This window comes from Panicum virgatum, chromosome 9K (assembly GCF_016808335.1).
Source record: "Panicum virgatum strain AP13 chromosome 9K, P.virgatum_v5, whole genome shotgun sequence".
Classification (NCBI taxonomy): domain Eukaryota; kingdom Viridiplantae; phylum Streptophyta; class Magnoliopsida; order Poales; family Poaceae; genus Panicum; species Panicum virgatum.
The window spans coordinates 68,894,714-68,908,003 of record NC_053144.1 but is presented as its reverse complement, the minus strand read 5'-3'; the positions used below and the strand labels follow the sequence as shown (position 1 = coordinate 68,908,003).

The following is a 13,290-nucleotide window of genomic DNA, read 5'->3' as shown; positions in this document are numbered from 1 at the left end:
CTTAAATACATTACCTTTGGAATACCCCGGTCTTTTACTAGCATGATAGTTCGATAGTACTGCCATGCTGAAGTAGGATATGGTAGAAGACGGGTGATTTCCTGTCACCCGCGAGATATAGGTTTGATACTTCAGTAAGAAAGTAAAAAATAATACTATGAGAATGGAAATGGAGACCGGGCGGAGGGAAAGTTGGACATGGCTATGGAATAAAGGAAAGTTGAGTCTCCGCCTGTGTCGATTGAGGACCGTTCCGTTGTTGGCCTTTTGACTGAGGATTGAACAGTACTAACCACATGTCGGGAGTAGGAGGTAGTTGAAACCGGTAAGCTAATTACCTAAATTGTGTTGGAATTTGATTCTCGACCTGCGGTGTTGGGTAGGGATGACAGATGAGGTAGTCGTCCACGAGTTCACCGGGTGTTCGTCGTGTGGGGCTCCTCATTCGGGTGCTGGCGGGCTTGATTCAGGCTTCAGGGTAATCGTGGGAACGGTTGCTCGGTGTGACCAGCCGGGGTCGCACTTGGCGTGTGAGTTAGGTCCACCTTGCAAGGTTAAATCGTATCGCCGTGACTCGCGGATATGAGAGCCTTGGTCAATGCGTCGCATCGTAGTAAGGATTGAAAGGACAGAAAGAGAAAAGATGGTTTTATGTTGATGTTCTTAAAAAGATAATATGATCAACCATGTATGCTCTAGAGAACTAGGCAAACCTAAGTTTCTAGCTATAAATACAATTGGAGCTAAAATATTGAACGTAAGGATCCAGTATTAGTAGCTTTTCAGCAAAATAACTCCAGAGCCAAAGAGCTGTGCATGTCTAGATAATGGGCTAAGTATACCCATAGACGGGTAAGTCTTGCTGAGTATTAGAGTACTCAGGATTTTGGTTGTAACCCTTCTGAGCAGAATGTGTTCCGGAAGACTTCGAGGAAGTGTGTGCGTCCTGGATTGGTCAACCTCTTCCTCCGGGTTGGACTGTCGAGTGGGTCCCGTCTTCTCCGTGAAGTACGGGCAGGTGGGCCTCACATCAGTGGGCAAGATGTGAAGCTCGTCTTTTGTCATCGACGTTATCTACCGTACTGTATTTTGAAGCTTGTTTCAAACTAGTTGTATTTTTCTGCTGCGTTTGAACTCTGTATGCGAAGTGTTACCCTGGCTTGTAAAAATGTCTTGTAAATTTAATTTGGAGACTTTTGTTTAACTCTGGTTGTAAGTTAAGTTTGAAAACTTTTGTTGCTTGTAATCACCTGTGCTCGTCTTTTTGCGAGAGTTCCCGTGTAATGGATCCTGGTTATAGCAGGCAGTCTGGGTGTACTGGTGGAGTGCAGTAGCGGAGGATTAAGTTTAAATGGTTGATTAGTGCACTTGATCGGTATTATTTGGACTGTTCTGTGACAATGGCATCACCCCTCCGCGCTCCCGTCTCCGCCCCTCCTCTGTGCACTAGTGTTTTGAACATAGTGGTTGTCATACCACAAGAGATGAAATCTTTTGCCCACAACCTTACGACTTCTAGGAGTGCTAGGTAGAAGTTATACTGATCAAAGTGCTGAGCAGCTGATAGATGCCAATATGAGCTCTTAGCTAGGATATGTGTAATACATTGTGGTATTGTTTGATGTAACATTTTTGGCTTGCACTAATATAGATGAATCAATATCTTGATGAATGGTTTATATGGTTAATGTGGTCCCTGATATGGTTAAATTAGATTTTATCTCCTTTTTTTTGTATCCGTTTGAATGGTTCTGTTGAACCATCGGTCGGTATTTGTATCCAAAGGGCGTCAGACAGTTGGTCGGTAAAAACTTGTTGGTCGGTATAGACTTATACCGACGCCACTTTTATCGACAAATAGTTAGTGTCGGCATAACTTTATGCCGACCGATTGTCAGTCGCTGTAAGTTGTTATAGCGACCATAATGTAGTCGCTACATTTTGGCTGTGGTATAGTTTGTGGTGTTAAGAAATTAGTTTGTGGCACCGGACACACCGATCACGAACTCAAGAACACAAGTGGAAAGCACAGAGTAGAAAGGGAGAGCTTTCAGTATTTCCCTTTTTTACTTTCTGTGTGTATTACAATGGTGAAAGTGACCCTCTATTTATAGAGGAAAGGCTAATATGAGAACTGCTATTACAGTATGTGAACATTGGACTATCTCTTCCTCTTCATTTCCACATCCAAAATCAATCTTTCACATACTGTAGATTAACTTTAGCATTCTTCACACGCAAACATAGTTACATTTCTCACTCACCTAATTAACATCCGATCGCAGTTCCAGCAAGCACTCAGAAAGAGGTACCAAAAAAAGCACCCCAAAATGTACAAGTATGCCCGTCAGAAGAGACCTACAATAAATCATCAGTACCCGACGTTGAGGAGCACGTCCCACACCATCTCGTCGACCAGCTCGTCCAGTACGTCCGTCTCCACCTCCCCTCCCAGCTCGTCGGCATCGTCGCGGAACTCGCCGTGCCACGCTGACATGCTCAGGTCGCGCTCAATCAGCACGTCCACGGAGGCGGAGCTCAACGTCGTCTTGTCGCTTGGAGGTTCCAGCCACACCTGCACGGACTTCCACAGCGCCTCCAGCAGCTTCTTGCCGCTGGGCCGCGCCGTATAGCACTTGCCGAATGTGCACAGCGTCGTCGACGCCCGGACGGCTCCCGGCAGCGCCTCGTTGATCAGGTCGAGGAGGAGTCGGCGATCGACTTCTGTAAGAGCACCGCTATCTGATGATGATGATGATGCTGAGGTTGAGGACGAGGACTCCACTTCCTCCAGCACCCGCTTGGGGATCAGCTTAATAGCTTCGTAGTCCGATGTCAAATTGCTAGGATTCTGCCTCGTTCCGTACAAGCCGGCGACAACAAGAACAGTTCTGATGAAAGATTTGATGGGGTGATCCAACTCGTCCATATCGTCGTCCGGGACAGGACTTGTCTCAGCTTGTTCTTCTTCAAGCTGAACTTGTTCTGACAAGACTCCTAGCTCTGCGGGAGATCCTTTTGGTCAAAACTCATGCAAACATAAACTCCTGGATAAACTTCTGAAACGTGAGTCATTTGACGTTTGGTACTCACCACAAGCACTTGAGCTCATGTCCGCAGCTGCCGTCCTCAAGGGCGACCGGTGCTCGCCGAAGGAGGCCTCCAATGGCGAGACGGGACTCGGGTAGCCTCCCCTGCTCATCTCGTCAGGCGGACTGCTGCACCAGGACGCCGGGCTCGGCGGCACCTCCGTGGAGTTCTCCTGCAACCAAACGAGCATTCAAGTCTCATGTCAGATTGCAATGGCTCTGAAGTCTGAATGAAAAGGCATTAACCTTGGTGGAGTGGAGTTGCCTTATTACCTGGAGGACGCCGGGGTGTATGAGAACGGAGGGGGCGGTGACGAGCGTGCCGATCGGAGGGAGGTCGTCCGGAAACGACGACTCGTCGGAGGCGTGGAACTTCTTGCCGAACAGCTTCGCTCTGAGACCCAGGTTCTGCCTCAAGTTGGACACCTTGCCTTTGATGCTGAACGCGTCCTTCCTCCCTTTCCTCTCCTCCGACGACGGCCTGCTCCCGTGGCCTTCTTGCTTGCGCTGCAGCCGTGCTCCGGTCAGCACCCGCGGCTCCTCCGAGAGGAGCTTCACGAAGGTCGTCCCGGACACCGGCGCCGAGAAGGACCTCATGAGGTTTCTCGGCGACACTGGCTCGGAGTCCAATTGGGTTGGTGTCTTGTTCGATCCGTATCTGAAGGACATGACGTCGGACTCGATCGCGCACTTCTTCTCCTCCTTGCTCTTGATCTTCCCCTTCCTTGATGCCATGTCGTGGTGCCTTGGCTTGGGCCTCGGCTCCTCGTCGAACGACGTCGAGGTGGGCCTTCTCCGGTGAGAGAACGGCGGCTCGGCGTCCGGGTCCCTTTTCAGCACGTTCTTCAGTCTGTCAGAGAGCTGCCTCCTGGCATCTCTGCCGATGTAGTCCATCTGGCTCTGCCCATTGAATGTCCCGTCGCTGCGGTACGATCGAGTCGACTCCGACCGTACCAGCGCCGGGTGCAAGTCCCTCGTCACGTTCTCCCTGATCTGGTTGGCGATGTTCCGCGCGATCTGCTTCGGGTCGGCCGGGATGTCGCCTCCGGCAGGCCACCGGTCCGCCTTGTCGTCGGAGGCCATACTCCCCTCGAGCTCAATCTTTAGCCTCTTCTTCACCTCCTCGAGGAAGGCCTCCATGTTGTTCTCCTTCTTCACCAGCTCCGGCGACCCCAGCGACGACTCCTCAATGTCGTCCATGCTAAGCTCCGGGCAGGGCTTCAGGACGACGATCCTCGTCGGCGACAACGACCTCTCCTCCTCGTGGTAGAACCTGGAGAGTGGCAACCTTGTGGAACACGCGTCCGCGCTCGTCAGAGAGAACGTACGGCTTCCGGATATTGACGCGCTGCTCTCCTTGCTTCTTCTCCGCTGCAGATCGCCATTGGAGTGCATGTACCTGTTGCCACTGCTAGCATCTTTTCCTTTGTGGTGCTGGTGCCTGTACGGCACGATGTCCGTGCACCTGTCGTCGTCGTCGTCGACGAGGTTACTCTCCAGCTCGAAACTTCTTGACTGCTCCCACGCCCTGCTCGCCTGCCACGCCTCGAAGTCCTTCTTGAACTTCTGCAGCTCCTCCTCCTGCGGGTGCTCTCGAGGCTGCGGCATACTCCACTCATTGTTACGCTTGCTCAGCTGATGCCCAAACAGATCCCTCTCGTCGTCGTAGGCTCGGATTTCTTGCTTTGGTGCATGCTTGGTGGAGTCCTTATTGTGTTGCACGAAGGAGACATGCTTGGTTGAGATCATTTCAGAAGGATCTCTACTTCTTGATACTGATCTTGGGGTGACCTCTGATCTTCTTTCTTCTGAACGGCTGATGGATTCAGTGGTTGCGTTCTGCGGAGGTGAGTCCATGCCCATCAATCTGGCGATGACACCCGGCCTCTGCTTGTGGCCTTCATTTGTTCTGAAGGAAATGTCCTCATGGATCAGCTTCTTGATTGGGGTGCTGTGGCTGAGCCCGGACTTTGGGTGCTGCTTCGTATTGCAGGAATACTGTTAAATTCACAAGAAATTCAATCAGATATTCAGATCACTGCAATTTCTTGTTTGTAACTGAACGTTGTTTCATCTAAAAAAAGCAGAATCTTTCGAGAGATGAAGAAAAATACTTGATGCAGCCAGCAACAGAAGATGCAATGGAAAGATGACAAGGAAGCAAAGACTATTCAATAGATGTAGCCAGCAACAGTAGATACTATCGCTTGACATTACTTATGCTGTTTCTGTTGTGTCATGTCATGTAACTACAATCAGTTACAAGTGCAGGTAGGAGCTAGCAACAAAGTTACCAAAGTAGGCACCTTCTCGCTCAGGAATGAACAAAGTTGTTCACGCATACAACAAACTATTCGTCAGAGAAAAATAAGACGTTCTTTTCTGAAACAGAACAGTGACTACTTGGGGGGACAGAAGATGGAAGGAATTACTCTAACGGAGCTGTACTGATATAAGGAAGACTCACCGGGACATCCTCTTGGAAAACGCCGTAGCTGTGGGAAGCCTCCAAGGCGAACTCCATACTGTTCCTTGGAGCTTCAAATCCTGGAAGCATGAGTTCCGATTTCAGTCACCAAAAAGCGGAGAAATATCAGAAAAAACTCTTGATCAAATTATTACATTCTATGAATATGTTAGCATTTTCTTTTAAAAAATGAATATGTTTTTTTTGCGAGTATAAAAAATGAATATGTTAGCATCCATCAAGGATACAGAAATTCAGGTCAACGTGGTGCTGCAGTATGGTGGACAGAGAGAAATGGATCAATGGTGGACAGAGAGAAATGGATCAACATGCATCGCCATACCATCGCCCTGTCGCTTGTGCCCCCACTTTCTTGAGGTGCTGGCATGAGAGAAGTCCAGGTACTGCAGCATGATGGTGCCAGCCACGGAGATCCAGCGTGTGCTTCGATGGCGAGATCAGGGTCTCCGCAGACCGCAGCACGAAAGAGATTGACTTTCTTATCCTGAAGAAAGAATTGCAGGATATCATGTCGGATTCTGCAGAAAAGCATGTCGCAACCGAAAGAAAAAAAAACACGGCGCCCGATTGGTCGTCAGTTCTACGAAATTCATTTCCTGCTAATTAAATCGAAGCGATACACAAGGCCGGAGCAAATTCGGTCACAGCAGCACTTGGAATCGATGGGCGTTTTGATAAGTTATTAGGCTGGGGGCAGACACATTTCTAGTCGGCATGAACTAAAAGAAACCATCAAGAAGTAAGCAGAGTAGGATCATACGGACAAAACTTTCTCGAATTCATTTTCAAAGAATCATCCGAGGCCAGGCACACCAGCGCATGAACAGACATGCCAAGTCGTCAACAGAATGGGAAGCTGAACCCCACCCACGTGCAACCAGATCACAACGAAGAAGAAGAAACAGCTTCCCCTCCAAGAACCAGAAAAAATGAGAACCAACCCAACAAATCAATCTGCACGCAAAACGCAAACGCGAACGAACCGAACTGACAAGCGAAGGCCAGAACCATACATCCAAGGTTGACCTCGCCGAAGCCGGCAAGGCAGCTCCGGCGACCGGCCGTCATCGCGTGCACGTGCAGGCCTCGCCGCCGCTCCTCCCGCCGTGGGAACCCGGGCGCCGTGGGAGGCGAGAAGAGAGAGGGAGACGGAGACGGAGACGGAGGGATATGCCGCTGGCCGCGGGAGCTCTAAGCTCTTGTTGACGAGCGCTTATGGTGGCACCCGCGCATAATAATTACTACAGCCCCGTTTGGATGCGTAGCACAAAACGTGCTAGGAAAAGAATCTTCAATGCATGAGCCACTAAATAAAGTTTATTTGTAAATTTTTTTTCATAGATGTGTGTAACTTTTCGCGACGAATCTAATGATAGTAATTAATTCATGATTGGCTACAGTAATGCTACAGTAATTATTCTCTGATCGTGCGATCAAAGAACTCATTAGATTCGTCTCGCGAAGTAGCGCAGGGGTCGTGGAATTACTTTTATAAAATACTTTTATTTAGTACCTCTAATTATTGATCAAAGCGAGCTACAGTGTTTTGTGCTACCCAACCAAACCAAACGGGGCATCTTTCTTCAGTTTTCCCTTTGCCCTTTATTACGCCCACTCGCGCCATCTTTGCCCCTCTGTTGCCACTGGGATTAGGCTCTGATCATGCGCTGCATTTCTTGCAACCACAGTAGTTTTCAACAGTTTAACCGGCATGGATGCATGTTTTCCTTTTCCTTTTTTTGAAACGCATGGATGCATGTTTTAACCATGCGTGATGAAACCTTTTTCTCACTGGCCGTAGTTATGGTTAAAACGAAAAGATGATGAGCTGTCCAGCGGTCGACTCCCCTCTGGGCTGGACGGCTGGTGAGGAATTAACTGCCTTACCGTCAGGGGAGGTTAAAACGGGAAGGTTTTGCAGGTGCGGAGGTGAGAACGGCAGCCAGTGAGGAAGATTCGGTAGCAGGGGCCAGGTAAATGGGGCCATAGCTCTTGACAGTTTTTTAGGCCGGGGACAGCTCGGTTGTGCGAGGACTCTAGTTGGTGCGCCACACGCTTTCGCTGATCTTTTCCTGCTCCCTTTCCTTCCCTCCTCTGGCTCGCACGCACGCACGGGGCACCTCCATTTGGCGCCGTTTTTTATAACCGCCCGCTGTCCCGGCCGTTCCGGGAGCACGGATCGCAGTCGCAACCTGTGTTGGTCAGCATCATCATGTGGGGAGCGGATGAGATGTTCCCTTGTGAAATGGTTTCTTACAGATATAGAAGGGGAATCACTTGATGCACCGCCAACTGTACCAGAACAATTATCCAACTGAAATGCCGAAGCTGTTGGATACCAAACTCTCTAAAAAAGAAATGAAATGTGTTCAGACTAGACTTGCAGTAGATGCGCTAGAGCAGTATGGCTGGATCAATCTCTGTAGGCTAATAACACCCAACAAAACGAGGTATAAAAGGGATTTTTTTTTCACTTCAAAGATCAAAATGTGACAAGCAGCTGTGAGGTCTACCGTACCACCAGCATCTCAAGTTCCTTCCCCTTTTGCGTTTCTTTGAAAAATTCTGCTCATGAAAAAAAAAACGTATGTGTTTGCTGGTGCGGGCGGGGCACATCAATGGCGCGGCGGGGTACGCCCGTAAGGGCTGGCTGCCGGGGCGGTGTCGCGCGGGAGCCGAGAGCGACGCGTGATCCGTGTCATGTGTGAGATCTCGGCGTCATGGGAATGTTGATGACGTCCGCCCTGCACGCACACGCACACGCACACGCTCCGTCACCCGGCTAACAACTGCTGCTGGCCGCTGCTTGTTTTCTTATGCGTGTCGTGCGGATGCGCCGGCTTCGCTGGCCTGACCGGGAGAGGCTTATACTAGTTAGTTGCCGCTAGCTGCTATCGGAGCTGACATTGCCAACGCTGTATTATTATTCGCTCGTAACACCATGTCTCACCAAACTGCCAACTGCACCCGGTACGAGACTGGCCCCTGTGTTCCATCCATGCAGCAAGGGAGCAGACTCATGGTAATGGATGAGCAGCACAGCAGGGAGGCACGGCCCCTTACTGAAGCCTCTCTTTTTTTTTTTGGGAAATTAAGGCTTACTGAAGCCTGAAGGTAAGGTAAAGCACCAAACATGACTGATGATGGGGTTCTCCAGGACACCAAGCAAACATCATTCCTGTACAAGAACAAAAGGGCACAGCGCAAGCTTTCGGTAGGAGGATCAAGGCCCCTTTTCCGTTCTTAAATCCGGCAAGTGCTATCAACCGGCAGCGTGCGTTCATGCACGGCCATCATTCCTCGGCGCTAAACTAAACCTGCACTGGAGGAGAGGAAAAAAAAATGCAGCCGGGATTAAACAAGTTAACCGGCGGCCCCTACTACATGAAGAGATCACATGGTGGGGCTGCCATCGAATCAATACCATTCAGCGTTTCAGCTACACTGGCACTGCCTAAAGCGAGGGGGAGGGCGCTAGGGTCATCCGCAAGGCTGTCCTCCCGGAAAGCACAAGATTTCCTCGGAAGCTCAACAGCAAGGACGTTTCAGACCAAGCACGAAATGGGAAACTATTTATGAGTCTTGTGGTCGTGCCACTCGACAACTGTTTGTTCCTCTCAAATGACTATTCACTACATTCAGACTCAATTCAAAGGCTACTGACACACAAAAAAGTTTCCGGTTATGCAGTAGGATGGGCAAACCTGTGCATGCAGATTTCCTTGAAGTTCTTCAATGGTTCCAGCTCCAGCTTGTACAGGATAATCTGTAATCTGCATTTATAAATGGTTCACGCCTAAGCATTTGTTTATTTACACAAAGATGGAGTATCGTATCTCCTGAGAGATTGCCCTGCACTTTCTGCCATCAACAAAACATTGTCAACAAGTTCAAAGGAGCTTTCAGTTCTTAAAACTGAAAAAACTCAATCCCAGATGGTCCTGGCCTCACTTGCCATTTGCTAATGTTACCAAAACTCACGTCATTGGCGTTTAATGGCATCTTTCCGGGAGGGCTCAATGGGGAGGGATGGAGCTCAGTGGGTTGTAAAGGGGTGTCATGATCAGTACACTGCGCTTTAATTCTGTGCCCACCTCAATCAAAAGAGTGTGCCTCTTTGGGTGAAAATTCCCTGTGATCGTTCAGATCAAGAGTCCCCCACAAGAACATGTGTCATGTGAAGTTGCTGCTTGCTTCTAGGATATGTCCTACTCCATTACAAGGTGTCTTAGCAGCAGTGGTCCAAAATGCTGGAAGAAATGCAGAGGGGATTGAGAAAACCTCCTTTCTCAGCCAAATTGACACCTATGCATTGATTCTTTTGTGCACTGTATCATTACACCAAGAAATGTAATCTATTTCTCCTTGCTTTTCTTGATAGGTTTCATCATTGTGCATAGCTGCCTACTGATACAGAAATTTGATCTTCATCATCATTTAAAACTTCAGGAACTTATTACAGGTTAGAAATCCCTAAGAGAATCAAATGTGCGGTGACCCATAGGACTGCTTGATGTCATTTGCACTAAACTACCTAACATAAGTCACAGCTCAATTAACGGTTAATATTAGTCATCATACACATAGTCACAAAGATTCGGGGTCGATGATGGGGTCGAGGAACGGGATACGGTCCTTGTGAGAGGTTTTTACAAGGCGGAGATGAAAATGACCCTTCCAGGACAAGATCGGTGTTTCCGGGTCGAGGAACGGTACCTTCGACCCCGATTTCTGTGACTATGCATACACTCTAACAAGAAAAGGTCACAACTCACAAGTGCTGGTTCAAGATATGTCTGAAGCTTCTATCATTATTACTATCCAACTTGATAGTCATTTCAGCTACTTGGTCATCTCTCATAGACAGGATAAGAACTACGACAAATTTCAGTTAATTTGTCATCTTTCATGGACAAAATGAGGATAAGAAATACGGCAATAATTAAGTTACAATGGGGCTGCCAAACCAAGCAGGAGTCATCATGGGCCCAAAATAGGCAGGCAATAATGGCATATTAGCAAATTAGTTGTGCAAAGCATGTGATACTATGCTAAGAGCATCGTCTGTTGTGATGTTAACCTTGACACAGTAAATGTAAATACATGATTGAAGAACCGCACACATAACTAAGGAAATCTCAACAACATGCTTGTTGCACAATCAGATTTGACCAGGACAGTGCAACAACAGATTAATCTGACTCTGTTTTCATTAGTTGGTATAAATCAAGAAATCTAATCTATTTCTACTCACTTTTCTTGATAGGCTTCATCATTGTGCATAGCTGCCTACTAATGCAGAAATTTGATCTTCATTTCAGTATTCAACTTCATCGTCATTTAACACTTCAGGAATTTATTATGGGTTAGGCATCCTTAAAAGAATCAAAGGTGCCGTGAGCTATAAGACTACATGATGCCATTTGCATTAAACTACCAAACACAAGTCACAGGCTCACAGCTCAGTTAACAGTTAATATTAGTGATCATACGCTCTAACAAAGTGATGCCATTTGCATTAAACTACCAAACACAAGTCACAGCTCAGTTAACAGTTAATATTAGTGATCATATGCTCTAACAAAGTGTTGGTCAAAGATAGTTCTGAAGCATCATTTTACTATCCAACTTGATTGCCATTTGAGCAACTTGGTCATCTCTCATAGACAAGATGAGAGTAAGAACTACATACAAATTTCAACTACTTGGGTCATCTTTCATAGACATAATGAGGGTAAGAAGTAAGAACTACAGCAACAATTAAGTTACATATGCAAGCGGCCAAACCAAGTTGGAGTTTCATGCAAGCAATAATGGCATTTTAGCAAATTAGTTGTGTCGGTACCCTGCAACTGGGGTACCCACTCCTACTGTGCCAAGACTCGCGTAGTTATCCGTAACTACGCCCTAAGGAGCTGAGCAGCCGGACCCCTGGGGTCCGACTCCATCTCACCGGACCAACGGTCCCGGACCCGCTTCCCGCTCGGGGACGGGTCCGGTGTCACCACGTGTCCTAGAGGTGGAAATACTCAGTACCTGTGGCCGCGGACCCGGACCCCCGCAGATGGATCCGGGACCTCCACGTGCCATCCGGACTCCCGCAGATGGGTCCTGGACCTCCACGTGCCTATCCGGACCCCCGTGAGCTCTCGGCTCAGCTAGCTGCTCGGGAGGGGTCCGGAGCCGCCACGTGTCACGCGGGCGCGGGCGCAAGCCTTCCGCTGGAAGCTCCCTCACCCACCCGCATTAAGTGCGAGTGGTTGAGGTGGGCTCTGCTGCCTCTGGGCACGGGGCAGCTTTTGTCAGTCCACACTATGGATCGCCAATTACCGACGCGGCTCGTCATTTACCAAGACAACCATTAAAGACTCAGCGCCGTGCGCATGCGCGACGAGTCATGATGACCAGCTACTGACTGGAGCAACAGTGCACACTGCTACAGTGGACTGAGTCAGTAGTTCGGCGCTTCATCATGACCTCGACGCGCGGCTGCAGAGGCTAGACTCTACTCTGACAGGACAGCTCAAGACCATCCCTGGTCAGAAGCTACGCACGGAAGCCGACGACAAGATCTCCGGATCTGAGGCATTGAAGGCCAAAGTGTAGTTTATAATACATCGCCGGGTCCACATGTCGGGGCCCCGCTCAGTGTACGTGCTCTCCTTGGACATATAAAAGGGAGAGCACACCCGCTAGAACACAGATCCTCAGACTCTCTCAAGACTCAGCTAGAGAGCGCAAGCAATACAACACACAGTGGACGTAGGGTATTACGCTCCGGCAGCCCGAACCACTCTAAACCAGCTGTGTTCATCGTGTTCTTGAGTGAGATCGAACTAAGACTAGCTAACCCCCGAGTTCACACCCTCTGGGCTAGGGCGGGTGCCTTCCGCCACCCGGCCGTGGTTTGCAGCACCACGACATTTGGCGCGCCAGGTAGGGGGGCTTTAGCTAGTTTTAGTTCATCTCTTGCTCATCTCCATGGCTCGGATGGTTGAGCACTCCCACCACGACGACATTTGGAGATGACGGAGGGTGTGGCGTCATCCGCACCACACGCCTCTCGCCTTCCTGCGCCAGGTGCAACCGTGCCCGTGGAGCAGCCACCGTCGGCAGCGGCGCGCGCTGCACGTCGGCAAGAGTCAGGGCGCCCGTCAAGGGCCCCCTCACAAGCTGCGAGCGGCGGAGCGACAAATCCCAGCTCGCAGCATACCTCACTCATGTGAGGAAGCCCGCTCCGGCGGAAAGCCGACTCCGGTCGCACCAAGCCGCTCCGGCGGAAAGCCGACTCCGGTCGCACCAAGCCGCTCCGGCGGAAAGCCGACTCCGGTCGCACCAAGCCCGCTCCGGCGGAAAGCCGGCTCTAGTGGCTCTCTCCGGCAGAAAGCCGACTCCGGTCGTACCCCCGACTCTACATCTCTGTAAGTCCTACTCTTAGAGGCCCAGCAGGGAATAAAATCTTTTCCTTTGTAACTATGTAGTACTTCCCTGTGGTCCAGTCCGGTGAGCCTCCCCCGTGGAGGGGTCCGGACCTCTGCGAACCAGGTTCAGGGAAGCGTATTCACCCTCCGAGGAGGTCCGGAGCCGTGTAGCCGCTTAGCCTGGTTCCGTACCCTAAACCTGCATGCTCTACCTCCCTAGGGTGAGTACCGTAGTACCTAAGACTGGGGGCCCGGAGGTCCGGACAGCTCCGGCCTCATAAACCCGTGTTTT

General features: G+C 49.6%; 1 protein-coding gene across 1 annotated transcript; it reads right to left on the bottom strand.

Annotated features, from left to right (window-relative positions):
* Positions 1–2,150: 2,150 nt before the first annotated feature.
* LOC120647427 lies at positions 2,151–6,776 on the bottom strand. Its single transcript, XM_039924214.1, has 6 exons — positions 6,591–6,776; positions 5,900–6,061; positions 5,557–5,636; positions 3,363–5,087; positions 3,094–3,262; positions 2,151–3,003 (listed from the first exon to the last, which is right to left on the bottom strand). The coding sequence occupies exons 2-6, from the start codon at positions 5,967–5,969 to the stop codon at positions 2,372–2,374; spliced, it is 2,676 nt and encodes an 891-aa protein (XP_039780148.1). The 5' UTR covers positions 5,970–6,061; positions 6,591–6,776; the 3' UTR covers positions 2,151–2,371.
* Positions 6,777–13,290: the final 6,514 nt, after the last annotated feature.